A 23,141-nucleotide genomic window follows, 5' to 3' on the forward strand; every position below is an offset into this window, starting at 1 on the left:
AAAGAAATAGAAGTTAGGAAAAAAAGAGGATCAAAGGCCCATGAGGTCCTTGCTAATGTGGAAAAGAAAAGGTCTTTAGATTCTTCATGCTCAGCAGCCCTAAATTCTTCCTGTTAATTACCACACACACACACACACACACACACACACACACACACACACATCCTGAAAGCTGACCATAGCAGACTTCCACTGGAAATAGGGAATCAGTGAATTACACATGTGGGATTTCTTTTTAAAGGGAGATATTGATCAGATAAGCTGAAGTAGCTCATGTCTAAATACAGACTCCAGTTGTAAAGCCCTGCAGTATAGGAAGGTAATAATCACCCACTTATTGGGGGCCATAGCTCAGATATGACCACTGACCCCTAAGGGGTTAATAAATGCAATAGCGTCTGATGCCCACAGTGGATCTATCCCTTGAGATGACTCTGACTTTGATGGCAGGGGGAGAAGGTAAGCAAAGAGAATCCTCGGGGAGGTGGAAACATCTTGAGGTGGCTCTGGTAGGTTTTAGATTTACTTATCAGAAAGCTTCTTACTCCATAAAATAGTCCCATGTGCCCGAGTGCTCATTTCTGTGACAAGGAAAAATCCCCCAAGTTGGACCCTGACCCACCGATTCCTTTACAGTTCTGCATAAAATTTCCTTTCTCTTTTCGTTCTAACCTCTCCTCCCCTGAAAGTCTGCCTGTGGCCCATGCTGACCCCATGGGTGAACTCTCTTGAGAGCCAGAGAAAGCCTTGCAGCAAGTGAAGGCCGGCCCTCTCACCCTGGCTGTGAGCACAGACATCGGAAGCGGAAAGAGGGAATGAGGCCCCATCCACCTCGTTACAAAGTGCTATCTCAGAATGATTCCTGTATTGTCTTTTCCAATGAGATTGTAGGGACAATGAATGTATACGGAGACCGAGAGAGGGGAAGCCAGCAAACCACAGTCACAACAACCTGGTTAGACAAGACTGTTACTGAAGGGGCTTCATGAGAAGTATCTCGGGCTTGGAAGGACAACCCAACAAATCACACCAAGGATCCCAAGAGTCAAGTGCCAGATTTCTAAGCATCTAAAAAGGGTGGGTACTAAAATAGAGGACAGAGGTCATTGTGTTTTAGGAGTTATGTGTGTATTTGTGGCTTCTAATGCAAACAACCATGAAAGCACTTAACTATCTATGGATCAATGGGAATGATTTGCTAAAAGCAATGCTCATTTTCATACTCATTTTAATATTTCTGCATGTGCTTGAGATCGTCTGTGCCCAATCGCACCAGGTATCTGAGTGGTCTTTCCCTCATCATCATAATAAGCTATCCTTCTGATAGGAAACTAATGCCAGTAGCTTGAGCTGTTTTCCCAGGAGAGAGGCATTAAGCCAAGCACACTCTCTGTAGGCCTCGCTGTAACCAACAGTGAGCTGTAGCAACATACCCCTCCTAGGAATTGCTGAGCACAGCCAGCAAAGAGTAGCTCCAACAAGGGATCGGATCCCGGGGGTTGAACCCATGACCTTCTCCTCATTAGCTCAGCTGCTGAGAGCCCTGGGTTCCATCCTCTGATAAGCAGACAGGCTCGTGGTACCATGGCCAGAGCTATAGTCCAGCCAAGCAAGAGAATCAGGACCCCACTGGCCCAGCTCTGCAGATGGCCACCATGCTGGGGCTAGCCCAGTAGTCCAAACTGGACCTGTGGGAAATACCAGGGAAGGCTTCCTAGCGTTGGGAATGGTACCAAGCACAGCCTTGTTGGGCGCCGCTTCTCTCCATTTGTACCTTAATTTCAGAGGTCCCCGGTGGCTACCTGTCAAGGGCAAAGAAGCTCATCAATCCCACATTCCCACCCCCTTCCAGAACGCAGCAGACAGCCCCTGCGCCACGAGGGCTGTAATTGGAGTGGGGCGCGCCACAATGATTAAGTTTGTGTGTTTTCTGGCGGGCGCCGGGAAGCAGCGGCCCCGCTGGCCAGGCTGAATTATGGGGTAGGTCATTCCCTTGTTAGTGGGAATAAATTCTATTAGCCCCACTCTTGTTGCCGTGCATCTTCCCCTCTTGCTCCTCGGGCTCGTGAGTGAGTCTGGATAATGTTGCCTGCATGCGGGATAAATCAGCCAAACAAATCCCATTATATTTTGGAACACTGACAGAGACACAGTAATGACACCGAGACCGGGAAAAGATGTGGGCTTTCTTCTCCCCCTGATCCCGTTCCATCTACGTGGACAGCATGGGGGGCCCAATCCACAGGGGAAAAAAGAATGTAAATGGAGAGGCTGAGTGAAAAACTCTCTTAGTTGTCTTTTCCCCTTCTCTCCACTAAGTTTGTTAATGAAAAGAAGCAAGCGCCCCGCACGGAGGTGTGGTCATTCCCCTCTGCCTTGCAAAAGCTGAGGGACACCTGAAGGGAACAGCAGGGAGAGTCTGGCTTGGAATGTAGCCTCTCTTTCAAATGCCTTAACTGAGCATTCATAACATGTGCCAGATGCAGGGGAAGACGAACAGGGTACACACCAGGCCTGGGATATGGAACATGACATCTGGGTTAGGCAGAGCCCAAATCTCTCAAAAGCAGATCCTGGTGAAGAAAAAATACAAGTATGAAATCCTAGTAATGTCACTAAGTTACTTCCTGTCCCATCGGGTGGTTATTATAACCAAAGGAGAATATACAGGTGGGGCCGTGGAGGTTTTAAGCGTCTTACAAACAAAAAGTGTTCTACGACTCTCATTATTTATTAATGTCTACGTATTTCTCTTTCCTTAGGAGTCTCAACACACTTTATGAAAGGGATATTATTTTTCTCACCTCCTTTGTGAAGATGAGACACATAGTTCAAAGCAAAAAGGAAGCTTCATCACCAGCCCAGTGGTATCTCACGAGCGAGGACTGGCTGAGACCCAGAGGTCCAAATTCTCAGAATCCCAGCCAAGACACCACCCTGTGAGGATGACAGGAGTTGAAGGAAAGGCCCAGAATGCAGATGCGGACCGTGGAGCCCGGCTGGTCTGCGTGCTCACTGAACAAGAGACCCGGATGCCCATTTCGGCTGGGCTACTAACACACCGTATGGGGCACATGTGTGTGCATGTGTGTGCACGTGACAGAGATCTTGCCGCATTAGCTGCTCCATGTAGTGTGTGGGTGGAGGGAGAATGTGTCACAGAAGGAGGGGGAAGAGGGCCCCAGGGGATGAGCGCAAGTGAGATAGCAGGACACAGCAGAGAGAGCAGCAGAGACAGGGATGAAGGCCTCCTCAGGTCTCTTGGCAGCTGTCTTTGTTAAAATTCTGTGTGTGGGACTCCTGGGTCCTGCCATTCTCCCTGCCGACTCGAGAGGTTCCAGAGCATTCTGGGAGGACATGTCCCTTCACCTGGCCCAGCACACCACCTAAGGCTCAGCCACCATCCTGTATCCCAAAGAACCGTGTGTACTTAGCTGGGATATGACTTTGATTGCAAACCCCGTTGGCCAAAAAGAGGAAGGTGGGTGGCCTTCTCACCTGCATACCTGGAACAGAAGCCATGTCAAGGGGAGGGAGGGAAAACTTGATTCTATAAAGTTTGCAATGTGGCAGTTGCAATATGGCAGATTCCCAAATCCCAAATTTGAAGTCTGGAGTACTGGGTCAAAGGGCCATGAGGGGTGGGTACCTGGACCAATGAGAAAGTAGTGTGATGTGAGCTCTCACTGGGTGAGAGTGTGGTGTGCGGTGAGCATGTCTGATGGGCCCAGTGTGTGTGTGTGTGTGTGTGTGTGTGTGTGTGTGTGTGTGTGTGAGATAGAGTGGAGCTGAGGAAGGAGGCATGGGGCAGGCAAGAGGAGGAGTTCCTGGTCTGAGCAGCAAGAGAAAGCTGCCTAGCACCATGAACAACAGGATACACCCCATCCAGCCAGAGCGGCACTTCCTGCTGACTGGGAAAAGAAAACACCCTAAGCAGACTAGCAGAAACCAGCACCCGGAGCCTGGGACGGCCTCCTGACCATGCCGGATGCTCACTCTCATGGACTTTCACGATCCCAGGCGCCAGACGAACCTGAGTAACCATCCAGGCTGGGATGGGAGGCCAGCCCATGTCCAGGGGCAGGGGGTGACCCTGTCTCCTCCCAGGGCTGCCGTGCCTGCTAAACCAATGCATACACAAGTCAAAGCAAGGGCACCTGTGAACGGGGTTCTCCTTCACTATTCCTCACTGTCAGACATGAAGCGAAGCTTGGGGTTAAAAATCAAAAGCTCAGTCCTTGTGCCTCTGTGAATGTTGTGGGATGGAGCAGGACTGGCGGGTAAACCCCGAGTTATAGAGAGGTGTGGTTTAGCAATGGTTCTCAACCAGGGACTTCTGGAAATGTGAGAGGCTTTTCTAGTTCTTGCAGTGAATGAGGGTCCCGTTGGCACTCAGTGTTCTAGAGCCTGAGATCCCAGGATCATAAATGACCTGCAATGCCCAGACAGTGCCTGCACCATATTGCCCCACACTGGATGCCACTGGCACACCACTGAGCACAAGTGGGGAAAGCACTGGGCTGAGAATTAGGATGTAGGTTCTAGTTCACCAATCATAAGACCTTGAGGGATCTACTTGACTTTTCTGTTCCTCCAGCTCCTCGACTGGAGGGGATGCCTGCCTTTTCTATTATCCTACTGCACTGTTGGGAGAAGAAAAGGAGGTGATGAACCCCTCTGTAAACTGTCAGGCACAAGATGAACTCCTGAGGCACCCCAGAGGCCACCACTCTCTGTTCCCACTACTGAGACGTGACCGGTGGGAGGCAATGATTCTGGATAATAGTTTCTGCCCTGAGCACCTACATTTTTGTATTGGAAGGTCACTTGAAGTTCAAGTTTTAAGGGGAAGATTAAAAAGCTGATTTTTGCCCCATATGGCCTTATCAGTACTAAAGCTGACATTGCCTGACTCCTATGTCCACTTCTCAATTGGATCCAAACTCAGGGAAGACTTAGTGGCATGAGTAATGACCTGTCCCATGACCACAGCCATTGTTCCCATCACACAGGCCATAATCACCTGCTGGGGCGCAGCTCCCTCCTGGGATCCTGGGCCCCTGGAGACCGATGTCGTTTCATGATTGGCACCCACCAGGAGGGAGCACGTAGCCAAGGGCCTGACAAATGTTTTATCGATTCATTAATTAATTCGAAGGTGGAAGGGCTAGTGTTCCATGAGGTTACCCTAGAAGGCTGAAGAAAGGTTGAGGAGGCATAGATAGCTTGTTTGGGGGATCTGGGAGGCCAGGCCACTCGGCCCATGTGAACACAAGAGCTTTGGCCCACAACAGCACACTCCCCAGCCTCATTGCCCCACTCTGGGTCAGGAGTGTCAGGGCTCCCAGGAAAGGGCTGGGAACTGTCACCTTGGCCTGCTTAGGGCCATGGCACATGACAGAAGCCAGAGACAATGGGCTTCTCATGCCAGTCATCTTGTGCTCTGTAGACAGAGGGTTTGGGGAGCCTGGGTGACATGACAGCCTTCAAAAGGGAAAGACAGAGACCATCCCGTGCTGAGTAGCAGAAACAGAGATTACATCATTAGCATTAACCCTCCTGAACGCTCAGAAGCAAAGGGACTCAGGTCGGTCTTCAGTCTGCTGAGTCCCAAGATAGAATGGGACCCCCAGCTGATGCCTCTAGGACCCTCCTTCTGCCTGTGCCCTCCTGAGACCTGTAAAGCAATTTTCAGACAACAGACCATTTGTTCTTGGATACCTCTTCCCATTCAGGCTGGGAAAGCCAGGACACAGGAAAAGAATGGCCTAGAAGGCAAAGGGGGAAGCTGCTTCCATCTCCCACAAGCACCAGAAAACACCTGGGCTGCTTCGCCAGCCTCTACACCCAACACCCACTCAGAGATTTGTGTTTGCGACGTGCATTTACATCCCCGTGAGGAGGCCACTCCAAGCCTGCCAGCCCTTATCTCTGATGTGGACTCCACCACCCTTCCCTGATTCACCTGGAATAAAATCAAAACAATGGGGAGCTCTCTGGGGACCTGCAGACTGAGAACCCTCCTCACATACAAACCTTCCCCCTCTGCTCACCAGGCTGTGGCCCACCACGAATGCCCCATGGAATGGCAGGCTGAGTCACACAGATGTCTTCTTCCCACTCCACCTGGTCTTCCCTGCACACAGGCAAAATACCAGCTGGGACATAATAAGGGGGCCAGAGGCCCCAGGGCTTATATTGCTTCCTGCTCTGAGTTCGGGAGGCCTGAGTTCAGGGGAAGGAATGTGGATCCCAAGAAATGGGAAGGGCCAGAAAACCCCGAAGAATACCATGGGATGAGTGGTCTACCGTAGGGAATTAGGAAAACAGGAACACAATAAAAATGAGTCACTGGTCAAGAGGTACAAACTTCCAGCTATAAAATAAATAAGTCCTGGGGATGTAATGTACTGCATGATTGACCATAGTTGATATGCTGCATTGTATATTTGAAAGTGGCTGAGAGAATAGATCTTAAAAGGTGGCACCACAAGAAAAAAAAAAACATGTAACTGTGTGTAGATAACTGGATGTCATGTGGCAATCACTTTGCAATACATACAAATACTCAATTGTCATGTTGTGCATCTGAAACCAACATGATGTTGTATGTCAATTATGTCTCAATTGAAAAAATGAACCACTAATCATACCTTTTCAAGCTCTATGGATTGTAATTATGATGAAGCTAAGGGAATCCCTTAGCCTACAAACCACAAGTCTTAAAAGTCAATCTCTTGGGCCTACGCTTCCCTCCACCGTGGTCTTACAAAGGGCAGGCTGCAGGACAGAGGCCATCCGAGATTCCATCCCACCTCACAGGCCTCAAGGGAATCTTGGACTCACAGGCAAAAGAGAACTCTAGATTCATCTAGTCCATCATTGCCTCAAGGCAGGAAAGGGAGAGAGGAAAGGAACCCAACAGCCACATGAATAGGTGGAGGACAAGCTGGGTTTGCAAGTGGTGTGCCCACGAGGACTCCTCCCTGGGGAGGCCCAGGAGCCTGGCCTGGCTGATGGCACGGGGCGCATGTGTGGTCTGAGCTGGGGCCAAATGAATTGTAGCCGAGCACCTGAGGACTGGAGCAAAGTAATCCGAGCGTCGGCCGAATCAAAGGAAACTGATACTTGACATTACAAGCTGGTGTGGCCTTTTATACTGGCTGGGGAGACAGCCCAGCCTGGTGTGGAGTTTCTGGCCTCCTCCTTTCTGCTCTCAGCCCTGAACTTGCCTCGAACTTGAAAGGGCTAATTAAAGCCCAAAGAAAAATCAAAAGCTTGTTATCTGGCTCCATGACTCCCAGCCCTGGCATTAGCTTGTCTTGCAAAGCTGTCGTCCCTCTGTTCTCTCCAAGGCCACCATGCGGTCTCAGGACCCGCAGCTCTGCAGACTTCCATGATGAACTTTGCTTTTTGTATTGTGGCAGGGAGCAAGGGCGGGGCAAACACCTGCCCATGGGCAGCCAGGCTGATCCCTGCAGCTGAGTCTACTCCCAAAAGCATCACCCGAAAAGACAGAATCTGAGCCAGTTTTCTACAGAAAAGCATCTATGGAAAAAATAGCCAACCCATCTGATCTCAAAAGAACTAGCTGTTTGGTAAGCACACCGCATAGACTTGCACTTTCAAACATAGGGTGTGCATACTTGTGTGCATGCTCGTGGGGGTATTTATTGTACGTGTGCACACATGCATGTGTAGGTGTGCATGCGTGTGCATGCATGTGTGCAAGTGTGATTTTCCTCAAGAGGCAAAGGAAATTTTCCTCGAGTGCTGTGTCTGCCATTCCTTCCCAAACTATGTGACTTTGGGCAATTCATTCACCTTGTTGGGCCTCGGAATGAAGGTACAGATCAGAGGGTCTCTAAGGGCCTTCCTTCTCCATGCCGGCTCCCTACTGCATCTCCCCAGGGAGCTGTGCTTGAGGCTGTAATATATGTACATACAGTACAGCACCTGGCTTTTATAGCCTGCATTTGGGAGAAGCCCATGGCCCCCAGGTCATAAACCTGTCTTGTTTCATTGACTCTATTGAGTGAATCCGCCATTGCCTTAAACCAAAGGCTCCCAAAGATATGCCACCCACTAAGGCTCAGCAGGTACAGTGGAGTCCCCTCCACTCTCTGGCCTGGCTAAGATTGTCAACTTGTTGCTTCCTTCTCTGGCTTCTCTCATTTCCTTTGTGACACTAGGCTTCTCAGAATATCTAAAATAAATGGCATCTTTTAGTTTCAGCCCAACTACCTAGAAAACTCACCAGTGGAAAACAGCATGAGCCTAAATGTTAGGGCACCAAAGGCAAACCTTGCCAAGTCCCTTCCTTCTTCTCCATCTCCCCAACCCCTACCTCAAAGTCCCAGAGCCCGCAAGAACAGCCCCTCCCCCCACAAGCTGCCTGGGTGCCAGCACCCTCTGAGATGGGTTTGGCAAGTAGCCATATTTCATGAAGGGAAACTTAGACTTTTTAAATCAATCAAAATACATTTCACTAATGTGGAATCCCACCAAAGTTGGGCTAGCAGTCAAGAATCACATCCGTGCAAACACATGTTCCACTTGTGTGTCAATTCTCCTTTCTTCTCTCTAGGATAGACTTTTCTCAAACTAGGTTTTTAAGTGAATGAAAAAAAAAAGGAGGGAGAAGGAGAGGGACACAGGGCATAGAAGATGCTCATAAACCAGACTTCTAAGTCACTGGAACAATGAGAAAAAACTGGACCATTTTAAGATGAACAGATGTCAAGCCATAGCAACCTGGATCACGAGTGATTTAGGTTGGGAGAGGCAGGAGGATGGGTCACCTGTTGCATGTGTCCCTGGAAAGGTCTTCTAAACTAGTCCTTCATTCTCCCCTTTCTCTGGTTTCCTTCAGCACTTCTGTCACTCAGTAGGGTTCCGAGGCTGCTTGCCATACCTCTTCCGCGGAACAGTGCACACAGAAGATGCTTAATACATGCAGTTTTTTTTAAGTTTATTTATTTTGAGAGAGAGAGAGTGAGCAGGGGAAGGGCAGAGAGAGAGAGAATCCCAAACAGGCTCTGCACTGTCAGCATGGAGCCTGACATGGGGCTCGATCTCACAAACCATGAGATCATGGCCTGAGCCAAAACCAAGAGTCAGAGACTTAATCGACTGAGCCATCCAGGTGCCCCATAAATGCAGTTTTCTCAGCAAGCTCTGTTTTCACCTCTGTGTTCCCTGGACTCCCACCATACCACTGCTCTCATTTAGCCATTTCCTAAGGATCCTCAAGGGACAAAAACGTGATGCTCCTGAAGCCCTAGATCTATCCCAAGTATAGAATGACTGGCTCCATTACTCCCAGTAATGGTTTTATTCTAAGTTCCCAGGAAAGTGATTTTTGGCATGGTCAGTAAGAAAGATGGATATGTGTCTTATACCACAGGACACAATAATCTTGTCTTAACAATGCCCGGTGTATGTGACATCTGTATGACACAATCCCCACCTATTTCGAGCATGCCCTCCTAGAGCCATGAGCTAATACAGAATAGAGAAAAGCATCAAATAGGAAATCTACCTTGCAGCTCTAGCTCCAGCTCTCATAAGCTCAGCGCCATAGCCATAGCATGTTTGAGCTGGTGCTGATCTGAGTCCAGTCATACCCAGAGATGTGTTTGTCCCATTGGCAAAATGGGATGGGTGATTCACATCCCATGGAAACCACAGGCTAGTGTCCCCCTGCCACGTCATGCCATCCCAGCCCACAGGCTCTCCCCTGACTCACCGCACTGCTGCAGGGAATGTCCTTCACCTTAAGCCAGGCCAGGTCCAGCGTGCCCTCGCCCCGGTAGCAGGACTGCAGTCGCTCCTTAATGCGATCGTTGATCTGCTTCAAGATGAAGATGCACAGGGCCGACTCATCCAGGGATTTCATTTTCCGTTTCTGGCCCTTGGAGAAGACAGTGAACAGGAGGTCGTCCTCTGGACGGACTCCGAGGGTCCGGGCGAGCACAGCCCCGGCTTTGGACAGGTAGGCGGCCTGCAGCAAGCGGTACTCCACCCCGCCGCGCTCACAGCCAATGGGCACCTCCACGTAGGAGTTGAAGGCGGTGTCCTCCTTGCAAAGCCTCACAAGCTTGGATGTATAGACCTGCTCCTTTGTGGTAGAGCCTGGTGGAGACACCATCTCAGGCTGAAGCGTCAAAAAGTAGACAAAATTGCCACTGCTGAAGCCATAGACATAGTAGATATCAAAGTCAGGGATGACAGTGAAGGTGTCTGAAGGGATCTTAATCATCGAGGCCACAAACTCATCGTGGAAGACGTAAGCGAACATGCCGTCCGCCTCTGAGTTCTTGGTCAGCTTCCGGCTGGAGATGGTAGGGAAGTACTCTGGCTTCCCATCCACTGCTGTGGCGATGAAGAGCTTGTCATCTAGGTTGCTGTAGGAGACGATCACTCCAAAGACAGAGCCGCTCTCGTTGACTCCAGACAGGTAGTGTTCCTTTTTGTGAAAAGGCTCCCCCAGCTTGAAGAGGTCCTCCAGCCTGAGAAGCTTGCAGATGCCTTGATACAGGCTCCCACAGGCAATCAGCCTATTCTCCTTGTAGTCTATCAGGAGCATCTTGTTGACATTGTTGGTGGTGGTCAGGGGCTCATTGCACGTCTGGACGATGCGGGGTGGGTAACACTTGGGGTTGTCCTCGTCCGGCCCTGTCTGGTGGGTCACCAAGACCTTCAGGTCACTGGAGAGCTTGTAGATCCGGTTGACGGCCCCCAAATAAATGTGCCCTGTCCTCTCGTCCACCACCAAGTGATTGAAACCCTCGGCTGGCTCCCCGCGGAACGTAACAAAAGACCGCTTCTGGGACACTGGGGATGGCTGCCGGGGGAGCAGAGTGGAGGAGCCCATCCCCACCATCAGGAGATGGGAGAGCAGGCAAGTCCAATTCCACGGCATGGCTTTCATTTCAGAAACGGGTCCTCGCGGCACGGTAGCACTTGGCACAGGGGCCTCCTCGGAGGGCCAGGACTCAGGAGTGGAGGCTCCCTGTGGGGGAAAGGAAGGATGTAATACTGGGTAATAATGGTACAGGGCTTGTGTGGCTGGGCCCTCAAAGCCCTCTGCACATGCTGAGACCAAGAACTGCACTGGAAAAGCTGGAGGCTATGGGACTCGGCCCCCATGCATGTATGGGTCACCCAAGTCTGGGTGATAGCAGGGCCGGGAGGGCAACTTCAACAATAACAACAATGCTAATAATAACGATAATAGCGATGATGATGACGATGAAGCACGGCCATTGGCTATCTAGCGCCTGGCTTCATAGCAGTCACTGTCCAGCACCTTCCAGAGACTATCTCATTTCATCTTACAAACCCTTCAGAGTTGGGTATCTTCTACCTTCCCCTCCAGATCCATTTCCCACCCTTCTCTGTGCCTCAGAGGCTAGCCTGTATGGACGCTATATCTGTGGGCTGCCTGCCTTCAGGCCTGGTTAGGTACAGCCAGATGGGAGCATCAGCAGAAGGCTGGCAGGAGGGGGAGGGGACAGGGGATGGGGCTGGGCCTCCATGCTCACCCACAGGTCTCAGTGGCTCCAGGCGTGTCTCCAGACACTGCCTCTCTGTCTCCAGGTGCTGTGAACCACCTCCTGCCTGACCCCACTTAGTCCTAGAGGAGGTAACGGGCCTCACTCTTCCTACCCCCAAATACTGCTCTGCTCTTAGGGAGCCATACCTTTGTGAAGAGCTCCCATATTGACCTTTGCACAAACAACTGAATTTGCACGCACTATCTCCTGCTGGGACCCTGATTCATAGTCCCCTTAAAGTAAGTAGTACTTTTATCCCCGTGTTGCAGCTTAGGGAAGTTATACAACTTGCATAGCTATAAGCAGAAGTGGATTCAAACCTGGGTGTGCAAGTCTACAGTGGGTTCCCATTTTTAATTTTTTTAAGTTTATTTTGAGAGAGACAGAGACAGCATGAGCGGGGGAGGGGCAGAGAGAGAGGGAGAGAGAGAGAATCCCAAGCAGACTCTGCACTGTCAGCACAGAGCCTGACACGGAGCTCAAACTCACAAAATCGTGAGATCGTGAGCTGAGCTGAAGTCAGATGCTTAACCGACTGAGCCACCCAGGCACCCCCAGTGGATTCTCCTTCTTAACTGCTAACCCATCTCAGTTTACCCCAGCCTGGAACAGATGGGGATGTGCACCAGCTACTGTTTATATGCAGCAGAATAGTCCAAACAACCCTTTATTGGGGTCCATTGGTCACAGCCCCAGTCTTCTAGGTCTACACCTATGCAGCGGACACTTCTCCTTCGCACCTCCCCACTGCCAGATAGTGCATGAGGTCAAAACTTTAAAACCACATCCTGGATCCCTTTGCACCACGACAGCAACCAGGTCCTCCGGGTACACTGCCTGGCTCTGAGCCCTGATGTCATTTTAATGAGGCAGATCTTGGCTACCTCCCATATTGGGGCCTCCTCTGAGAGGTTTTCATTAAAAGGAGAGAACAAATGGTTTAAGAAGTGGTCCAATAAATAAATAAATAACTCCCCATGGAACAAAATAGCTCTTGGTCCTAATGGTCTTATTCATTTCTATTCAAGAGGACGGCTTCATATTTCTTCCAGTTTGAGAGAAAGCAGGGCAGGAATGGCCTGCATCTTACTTGGGGGCATCTCAGCTTTGTGGAATTTCTCTCACCCAAATCCTCAATAATGGAGCAGTGGGAAGAGGTAGACCAGGAAGCAAGAGAACACCCCACAGGGAGAGTGCGAGGTTACACAAAGATCAAGAGAAGAAAGAAGAAAGCAAAGACATGACGTCGTCAGCTAAGATCCCAACCAAAGCCACACGTCTTCTCGAGTGAACATCAGAGAGGAGAATGGTTTGCACACCCACAGCCCAGAACAGTCCTGTGAGTCCAGTACCTTCATTCACACCCCCATGTGGGAAATGTCTGCTCAGGGCACACACAGAATTTGCAAAATGCTGCAGGATCCAAGGACAGCCGAGGCTGGGGTCAGGTCCCAGTAGATGCCACCAGAATCTAACTTATTCAGATAGTGAAAGGTTATGTGACGGCAGCTCCCATGAGGAACGCTGACTTCTACCTTAGGGTAAGAGAGCAAGGACAAGGCTGTGGGATGGCATCTGGGCCAGGCCATGAACTAGGGGAGGACACGTGGGGCCAGAAGAGAAGGGGAGGGGTCAGTGTAGCAAAAGTCTGAACATATCAAATGGCATATTCACCAGGGAATGTTTGTCTGGAGAACAGGGTCAGGTAGGAGACAGGGCTAAAAGAGGAGCCCCAAGCCTTGTCAGGACATCCCTGCGAGGGGGAGACAAAAAAAACTTCATGGTATTGAGGAGAGAAACTTAAAGGAAGAGAGCACATGCTCCCAGAGAAGGGGCCCATGCTTCAATTTAGCCTCTGCAGAAGGACTTGACTTTGGGGTTGAGGGCTGTGGGCTCCGTGGGGGCAAGGAGGCCCACCGAGTTCACTGGTGAGTCCAGAGTGCCGGGCTCATGCCCGACGTCCAGCGGAAACTCAAGACTTACTTTCTGACCGGCAGAGAGAGGGGCTGGAAGCCAGGAGGAATGTCAGTATGTGTGGGTCATATGCCGCACCCGGGCCCCACGCACATGCTTGCACACTGACTACCTCACCCAATCAGTACAGCTGTCTGCTCTGCTTGGGGTTGTTCCATCTGCTTTTCTTTTTAAAAAAAATTTTTTTCAACGTTTATTTATTTTTGGGACAGAGAGAGACAGAGCATGAACGGGGGAGGGGCAGAGAGAGAGGGAGACACAGAATCGGAAACAGGCTCCAGGCTCTGAGCCATCAGCCCAGAGCCTGACGCGGGGCTCGAACTCCCGGACCAGGAGATCGTGACCTGGCTGAAGTCGGACGCTTAACCGACTGCGCCACCCAGGCGCCCCTCCATCTGCTTTTCAGATGAGGAAACTTAGGGTCTGCAAGGGCATGGGGCTAATAAATGGCAGAGTTGGGGGCTGAAACCCAGGTTTGCACCCCTATAAAACCCATACTGTTCCTAGAGACACACAATTCCAGAGTCCAGAATATAGAGCACTTGGAAGCCCTTTCTAATCCATGTAAGTCCCCAGACAGAAAAGCCCCAGGACATCACCCAGGAACACCTCCCCACCTGCTCTGTAGGAGGAAGCCTAGCCCCTGGGACCCACAGGGCATAACCTGGCAGATAACATCCATCAGGCGGGCACCACTATTCACCTCTAAAAAGTGATAATGACAGAAAGTGCCTGGCACAGGGCCTTTGGCCTGGCACACGGCATTTTACTTATTAAATGATAGTTCTTCTTGTCGACAAGACGAAATGAGATGAAAAGGGTTAGGATTATGATAACGAGATAGTACGTGATGGCACCATCTCAGTTCGAGTGATGAGGACTCAGGATGGTTCATCTTGAGCTGCCTGTGCAAATCCAAACATCAGAGAAGAATCTAGAAGCTTTTCATCTGAAAGAGATAATCCAGTTTAATGATTTCCGATCCCCGATTTTAAAGACAAGGAAGCTGCGATCCAGAGAGGTGAGGTGATTTGTAGAAGGTCACATAGTGAGTTGAAGGTGGGGATGGCATTGAGCTCAGGTCTCCAGACTCCCAGCCCAGTGCTCTTTCTACCACCTGCAGCCTGTCTTCCAGCTTTGTCTGAACCCACCTCAGCACCTGCTCCCTGGCCTTTGTCTTGGGTGCCATACGCCCGGCTAACACAGCTCTCAGAACATTACTGGCAACAATGAAATTCCAGCAAGGCTGGTAATCCTCATTCCAGACAGGCAGGTGCCAGTCAGGACTCAGCCACCAACTCTCTGGAGGGAACTTTCAGCAGTTCCCATATTGGAACCTGCCAGGAACCAGGGAAGTGTGCCTGCCACACCCCCTGCCTTACTGTACACACTCATGGGCCCACACGCCAATCAACAGTTCTCTAGTTTGCGAGAAGCGAGGCAAGGAAGCCTGTAATTATGAATTTACTGAGCAGAAAGGTGCCAGGGCTCTCTCTCCATCTTCTATTAGACACTGAAATGAGACACAGTTATGCATCTCAAACACTTATCACCCTCATCTAGGGATAGTGAAATTACTGTGCCTGGAGAGAGGGGAACACACAGAAAACAATAACATATGATGGGAATAACCAGCCTCCCTTTTTACACACCACGAAAGGACTGATTAGAAAACAAGTAACAGGGAAGTGGAAGAGAGAAGGAACAAGCAAGGGTGCGGGCTCTGGCTTGCCTCACTGGAGACCCTGCTGGGCACCGCCACTGCAGGGGTGACCCAAACACAGGGCACCCCCCAAGCTCCAGACCCACAAGTGGGCAGAGCTGCCAGTCCCCTGCTCCCTAGGACTGCCTGAGGCTGCTCTGTCTCCAGGGTAGCTCCATTCCAGGACATCTGTCCTGATAAGTGGTGACCCAACCTAGGAACCCCTGCCCCCAGTGGCACGTCCTACCCACATCATTTCTCTCTCGGTCATCAATTAGCTGCTTTTCAAAGTATTGGAGGGAGCCTTCATCCCAACTCTGATTCTTAAAGGCAAGTGATGTGACTGGGTCACCCCAAGATCACCCCAAAGACCTCACTGAACCAGCATAATGGGTAATGAGTGGAAAGCTGGGGAACAAAAAGGCTCTGGATCAAACCCAAACACACTGCACATTTCCCTTCTTTGAAATCAGATTTTAATTCTGAATGATCTCAGGGGAGATGGGACTCATTTTTAGAAGCTGATCATCATTTTGATTAAAGAAATTGGGGCTGTCTTTGTTTTATGTGGCAAGTGTTGAAGAGCTCAAACTAATTTTCATGAAATAGCACCCTCCTCTCAGATTCCTAAGTAGAAGAGAGGAAAGTTATTACAGACTAGTTTAAAATAGCAATTACTTCACGAAATTACTTTAGAGTTTACAAAATGTTTTCATATACATTACCTTGTTCTGGATTTATTGTTCACTGTTAGGTAGAAGAAGTATTTGTAAGTCTGCCTCCTTTATAAATAAGGAAACTGAGGCATGAGCAGATACAAGTCAGGTCTGGGCTGAGGCAACACAAAGTCATGCTGGGGTTTGGAAAGCTCTTCAGTTGTCCACAGGACCTTTGCAATGGGATAACAGAACATTCTGAAGACATATTCTAGGATGATGTTTCAAAAGACCATCTCTACAACATACCGTGAACCCAGAAACCAATTGAGTGAGTCACACGAGCTTTTTTATGAAATAAAGTAGAAGATAAAAATAAGACTATGCCACTTTTAGGAAGGGTAACCACTATTTAGTGAGACTCTTGTTTCAGCCATATATATGTATGCATTGAATGTGGTGTGAATGTATTTCTTCCTGTTAGTCACTGAGATGGTTAATTTTATAGGTCAACTTGGCTGGGCTACGGTACCCAGGTACACAGGAAAACATTATTCTGGATGTCTCTGTGAGGATGTTTTCAGATGAAATGAATATTTAAAAAATTTTTAATGTTTATTTATTTTTGAGAGACAGACAGAAAGAGAATGGGGGAGGGGCAGAGAGAGGGAGACACAGAATCCAAAGCAGACTCCAGGCTCCAGCTGTCATCACAGAGCACAACTCCAGGCTTGAAACTCACGAACTGTGAGATCATGACCTGAGCTGAAGCCAGACGCCTAACCGACTGAGCCACCCAGGCGTCCCTGTTGATGAAATTAGTATTTAAATCAGGGGACTTGGGGTGATACACACTCCCCCCTATAAAGTGGGCATCTATTTAGTTGAAGACTGGTCTCTCTGAGCAAGAGGGAATTCTGCCAGCAGATAGCGTTTGGCTTTCTGCTGAGTCTCTAGTCTGTGGGCTTATGTGGCTCTCCTCTGTGTCTCCAGTTTGCAGGCCTACCCCTGTAGATTTTAGACTTGGAGACTCTATAATTGTAGGATTCCTTAAAATCTCTCTCTCTCTCTACACACACACACACACACACACACACACACACACACACACACAGATTCTGTTTCTTTGAAGAACCTGACTAATGCAGTCATGATCAAAAAGAGTTTTGAAAGACACCGTTAGAGATAGTGGATATCTGTTATTTTGCTCCTATTCACTTACCCCCTAGGGACCCACCTCTTCACCCTCTTTCAGCCCAAAAGCTTCTGGGGGAGTGGTCACCACCCCTGGTTCAAGGGGGAACACATGACTTGGGCCCAAGCCAATCCGCACAGAGCTGCTGGCAGGGGGCAGGGCAGGGCAGGGCAGGGAGTCTCAGTGATTGGTTCAGGCATGGCTACCTGGTCTGATCAGAATCTCTGAGAGATCACGGCCTGAGGGAAAAGTTCTAGGTCTCCATGGATGTGACCTTGGAGAGGTGTGAGCCTGAGAACTGCAGGCACCATCTTATAACCATGGGGGTGAAAGATGGGAAGGTGAGCCTGAAGAGAATGAAGCCAAAGCACGGAGAAGAGCAGAGCTGAGCCACTGGAAACTACTGGATCTCGGGGCCTGGTGACATCACACAGATGTCTAGATCAAGCATGCTGAAGCCAGCTCTATGCTTACACTTTCCAGTTGCACGAGCCAAAATTTCCCTTTTGCACAAGCCAGTGTGGGTTCTGGAATTTGTTAATGAAAGAATCCTAACCCATATACAGAAAAATCCAGCCTTCTAGCCAAAAGACGACAGTGTCTCTTACCACATCCTCTCTATTAGACTATTCTTTCACAGGAAAAGGAAAGCATGCCAAAGATATCTCCATGTCCCACTGGCCACAGAGATAATCTAGAATTTTGCAAATAGTGGGGCTTTATCTCAGGTAAGATTTGGGTGTGGGAAGGTTTGTGTGCATGTATGTGTGTGCTGACTTTCGTATTCAAACACAATGCTCCTCTCTCTGCTGGGTGTTTGCTTAGAGGGCTGTGCTGGCAGGTCTCTTGGGGTGTTCTCCACCTGGCCATTCCTCTGTGTCTTCTTCATAGGTGGTTTATACCCCCCGAATCCCCACCCTTCAACCCCCCTCACCTAGGATCTCATCTTCAAAGAAGCCAGCTCTGACCCTGGCAATGCATAGGATGCCCCTGTGATATGTTAAAACAGGAATCAGTTACCACCAGAGGCTCACACTTTACAAATTATGTTGTATTTGCCCATATATGCTGTCCCCTCTCCAAAAATATGAGCTCCTAGAAGTCAGAAATTATGTATTTTTCACCACTATCCTCTCCAGGTCCAAGACTAGAGCCTAATACATGGTAGGTATGTAATCCATGTTTGAGAACACATGAATGAATGGATAAATAAATGAATGCTGGGTGAATGAATGAATGAATGAATGACTACTCCACAGCAGTATGTATGAAGTGGCAGCTGGGATCACCTACAGCTGAAGTTCAAAATGAATCTTGGTGCTGGGCCACTTAGCTCAAACAGTGACCAAACGCAAAATGTTGGGTTTCCCTTGCTCTAATCTAGGGCTTAGAACCACTTATAATACTCAGTTTTATCTGCTTAAAGCATGACTTCAAATGCATCAGGAAAACTACATCTTTCGTACATGATTTACAACGAGAACTGTCAGTCCACCAGCTGGAATATCATAACAAATTGCCGTGTCCACGAACTAGACTTTGAGAACCACCACTTATTCAGCTGAGAAAATTAGCACAGACCCTGTTGAGGAGAAGGAGCTGGGCCTTAAGACAAACTTGCATCGAGGAAAACTTAGACGAGGCAGGAGACATAGTTGCTAGAATCAGCACCCATTCTTTCATTCAGCCAACGAATGCTGATTGAGCATGTACCATGCGAGGCGTTCTGAGCTGGCTGCAAGGGGTACAGACACTCCAAAGCAGAAGACAGTACCCCTGTCCTCAGGTGGCTGAGGGTCTCCTACAGGACCCTCTAGCTGTCCCCCTTTGAGGTCATCTCCAGTCACTAGTAAGTTCTGCAGAGCTCCATTGACCAGCCCCTGCTAGGAACCAGGAAACTCATTTCCCTTAGCCTCCTCTACAGTGCCCCACTTTATGTAATTCATCTCTTGTCGAGACAAGGCTGGAGGACAGAAAGCTAATGATCCACCAAAAATGTGTGCTTCTCCACCCATGCAGCTGACTGTGTGAAGTTGTTGGTAAGAGGGGGCCACCAGCCACCTCTCCCAGCCTCTACATTTTCACACAGTCTCCAGGTGTGACCCTGTGAATAGTGAAGAATTGTCATGGTTCCACCTCTGCACCAAAGCAGTTAAGAAATAGATATGTCTTCCCTACAGAGCCTTTCACCAGTTGGAAAAAGGGGATTCTGAGGCTCTACAGGATTATGGAGCCTAGAGGTGGAAGGACCCATCCACCAAGGCAGGAAAGAAACCTTTACTGGAACAAGGCTCTGAAATGGTAGATTTCTGTGTGACAGCTGTAGGCACAACCCTGACTAACACATGCAGAAAGAGCCAGCATATCAGAGCCATGATTCAAACCCCAGCCTGGGTGCTGTAGGGGCTCTGATTCTTGTAGCACATAAGGCTGCCCCTGGTGGGGGGGGGGACCTCTTTAAATTCCAGCAGCCCCCTCCTTGTTCCTAAAGCCATATTTCAAGTATCTGTGCCTAGATGGGTACAAGATGACCATGCCGATGCCTACAAGGAAGAAAAATCTTCATGTTCCTCAGTGGTCCTCCCAAAGTTTGGGAACTAGGGAGGCATTATGTGTGTGCAGCTGAGGGCAGAGAGAGGGCTGGGGACACAGCACAGGTCTCCTTTCTATTTAATTCAAGAAACACTAGACATCCATTGATCCAAATTAGCAAAATGGACAAATGCCTTTATTAGATTCCTACTCTAGTTTATAATCTATGTGCTCAGAAGAACATCCTCAGTAAGTATTTTTGTGTGTGTCTGCTTTTCTCACATTAAACTCTTAGTTTCTCTAAGTGGGAGCCATGAATTGTTATTTTATTTTTCTCAAGAATCATTTACATGTGACATCTGTAGTCTAGTCATGCAATGGCTGTCCCCAAAGCCTGTGATGTGCGTGCAGCATGTGTTCATTGCCCCCCTCCCCATCGCCATCTCAGAAATGAGTGCCACATTCATAAATGGAAAAGTGCCTGAGGGTGTGAATGTTGCAGTGCAATCCATTACTACCGCTAGGGGGAAAAATCAAGTCAAAGCAACTGTCGTTCCAAGAGAAGGTCACAGCACTGTCATCGGACAGTCATATGTGCATGCAGGACTCTGAAAGTTCAACGTGGCCATAACCCAGCAAAAACCAGAATGCAACAACAGCTAGGGCAGGTCAGGAGCACAGGAGTCAATCCCTCCAGTCTGTTTTCCCTCTGCTCTGCTTCTGTTCTTTTGAACAAGGAGAAATGTGACATTGGTGGTTGGGGGAAGGGCTGGAGGCCCCATCAGGGGCGGGGAAGAGAGAGGAATGGGGAGCCAGGCACAGACCTAGAGTCCCTGTGCCTCCAGGCAACCAGCCCGGGTCCCCAGGAAATTCAGCACCAAGCTCAAGCTGCTCAGGGCTCTCTTAATCCTTACTTCCCAGTTTATTGAAGGGGGCTGGCGAAATCTGATTACCATGGACAGAGCCTTTGGAACCAGCCTGGAAGAAGCCTCTGCAGGAGGGTGAGTCTGTGAGCCACCCCCATTCAGAGATTAGGTCGTCTCTGGACCCCTGAGGTCCCCATCTATGGTTTCCCCTCCCCCAGGCCTCCTTGTCCTTGGCCTTGAGGGAGCCCCCCAGGGACAAAACCACCTTTCTCTGGCCAAGTCTGCCGTTCCCAGCAGAGCTGAGTGGGAGCTTCAGCGAGCCCAGGCAGCTCAAGATGGAACTCTTATTATTACATCGCAGCAGCCTTTTATATTCCAGGCACTGTGCTCCGGGTGGGGGAGTCACTAAGCAATGACTCTCTTTACTCCAAGTCTGGCTGTGAGGCTTTAAAAACACAACATTCTCAATAGCAGTCTGGGCTGGGAGGACAGAATCATAAACTTTCCAGTGTCTCATTTAAAGAAACAGGCTGGCCAGGAATTCAGGGTCAGATGCCCCAGCTGGACTTGGCATCAATGTGGTCACTCTCTCCCACCCCAACCCTGGGCCCAGCCCATGAGGAATGCCCTACCCAGGGGGCTGGCTCCCAGTATTCTGAGGGTTCCTATTCCCTCGGGATGTATAGAAATGGAGGGACATCATGCAAAGGTGCTCATGACACCCGAAAGCTATAGCAAAAGGGCATTTGCTGTCACTTTTGCTGCTCCAAGATCTGGGTGGACACTCAGATCACAGAGATGGGGCTGGGGGTCCATCACAGGCTGGGGACAGTCAATGCTCCATGCAGCCATTCACATACATGTGGCCTGGGGGGAAGCAGGTTGAAGGCTTGCTTAGCTGACTGATTTTCATCTGGAGACAAGGCTCACTACAGCTCTTCCAGCCACATTTCCCTCAGCCCTGACATCCCCTCTGCCTGGACTCCCAGTGTGGCAGCAGCAAGCAAAACCATATCACATGGCTTCACCCCAATGAGCTCCTCCTTTCCATACCCTCCTCTCCTCTCATGGTCAAGGGAAGAAGCAGGATCTTCTTAGCCCACAGTGGGTCATGGTTAATGTGTCACCCAAAGTCACCCACAAAAGCCTCCTTTCTCTGAGTCACCATGGCAAGGATGCTACAGAAGTCAGGAATGGTAATCCCAACTGGTCACAGTCCTGCTCAGTGGCTGCCCTTCTTTCTTAATGCCTTAGTTTCTCCATCTGTAAAATAGTGTTTCAGGAAATAGGGTGATAAGGCAAGAGAGATCACTAAGTTCCTTCTTGGGCTAAATTTCGAAGTGAGAGTAAGGCATTTAGGCCTTCTGGGATACAGGCCATCACTTGTGTTGGGAAGGTTCCACAGATGGCACGTGCCACAGAACCACATAATGGTGACGATTACAACACCCAGGGTAGGGGGTGGGAGGGTGTTGACTGGAAAACAAAAGGCTGGCATTGAAATTTCTCTCTTGAGGCTCTTTGCATCTTTGCTTAAACTGGCTTTCTAGCGGCCTAAATCTAAATTGTGGAGTGCTTTGGGAGAGCCTGCCACGGTCGGATTGCACTGCCTGCCCTTCGAGAACGCGGAGCACTCATCTGTCAAGTGGCCCTAAATCACCCGCCTTGAGCCATTTTCTCTCTTGTAATAAGGAAGGCTGGAGCGGGGCGTACTTTGTCAGCTCGGGTTCTGGCCCATCTCACAGAGCCAGGTCCAAGTGAGCAAACTAGCCCTTCAGGGAGGGGTCTTCACTTCTTCTGGCCTCTGGGGATCCCCACCCACAACAGTTGAGTGAAAAGTCAGCAGGAGTCCTCTAGACTCTGAAGCACCCCCCCCAACCCCAACCCAAGGGTTTAACTTACATCCGTGATAGAATGATTTTGCCCATTTCCTTCCCTTTCACTAGTAAGAAAATAAATGTTAACAAGGAATGAAAATTCCCTTCCTTAGACAAGTGTGAACTCTCTAACTCGACTTTTCTAGCTGAAAAAGGTTAAGAGGTTTGGAAAGGATGCTAAATACAGGGTGCTGGGGGATCCCAGCTGGGAGCCCATTGCTCTCAGATCCTTGGGCCTCAGCATTTCCCCCAGTTAGCACCTGGCTCCCCAAATGTCCCCCCACCGACCCCAGGCCCTGTGACTGCTGCCCGCATCAGGGCCACCGCCCTTCCTGCCCACACAATCTTCATATAAGGAAGCCAGTATTTCCACCAAAGAGTGGCACTGTGAAGGAGCAGCCTATTTGGGGCACATTTGGGCCAAATGACAGTACTTCTGTTGTCATCTAATGTCTAGTAGGAGGGTTCTCTTCCCAGTCCCATCATTGTCCTTCTACCTCCTCCCTTTCTTTTTCAATTCCAGGAAAAATCAGGAAGTGAACAGTTGTCTCCCTTGCTGGTCTATATTCATGTAATTAGTGCTATTTAATTCCACGATGAGCCAAAGCTCATAAAATACAAAACATATTTCAGCTGCGTGCCACAAATCTTGGCAGAAATCTCCCTTGCAGCCGGAAGCTGAACAGAGCTATATTCGCTCCTTAAAAAAAAAAAAGTGTTCAGAAAGATTGCAACAAAGTTCTGGGGCCAGACACCGCTACCTGGAAGTAAGCAAGGAGGT

General features: G+C 49.5%; 1 protein-coding gene across 5 annotated transcripts in view; it reads right to left on the minus strand.

The window, feature by feature from the left end:
* PLXNA4 (plexin A4) overlaps window positions 1-23,141 on the minus strand; it is a 596,306-nt gene that overhangs the window by 357,334 nt on the left and 215,831 nt on the right. For all 5 annotated transcript variants that reach the window (XM_047848901.1, XM_047848900.1, XM_047848902.1 and 2 more), the window contains one exon: window positions 9,749-11,014. In XM_047848901.1, the coding sequence (XP_047704857.1) occupies window positions 9,749-10,933 (1,185 nt within the window). In that variant the 5' untranslated portion in view covers window positions 10,934-11,014. The remainder of the gene's footprint in view (window positions 1-9,748; window positions 11,015-23,141) is intronic.

This window comes from Prionailurus viverrinus, chromosome A2, assembly GCF_022837055.1.
Source record: "Prionailurus viverrinus isolate Anna chromosome A2, UM_Priviv_1.0, whole genome shotgun sequence".
In the NCBI taxonomy this organism is placed as follows: Eukaryota; Metazoa; Chordata; class Mammalia; order Carnivora; family Felidae; genus Prionailurus; species Prionailurus viverrinus.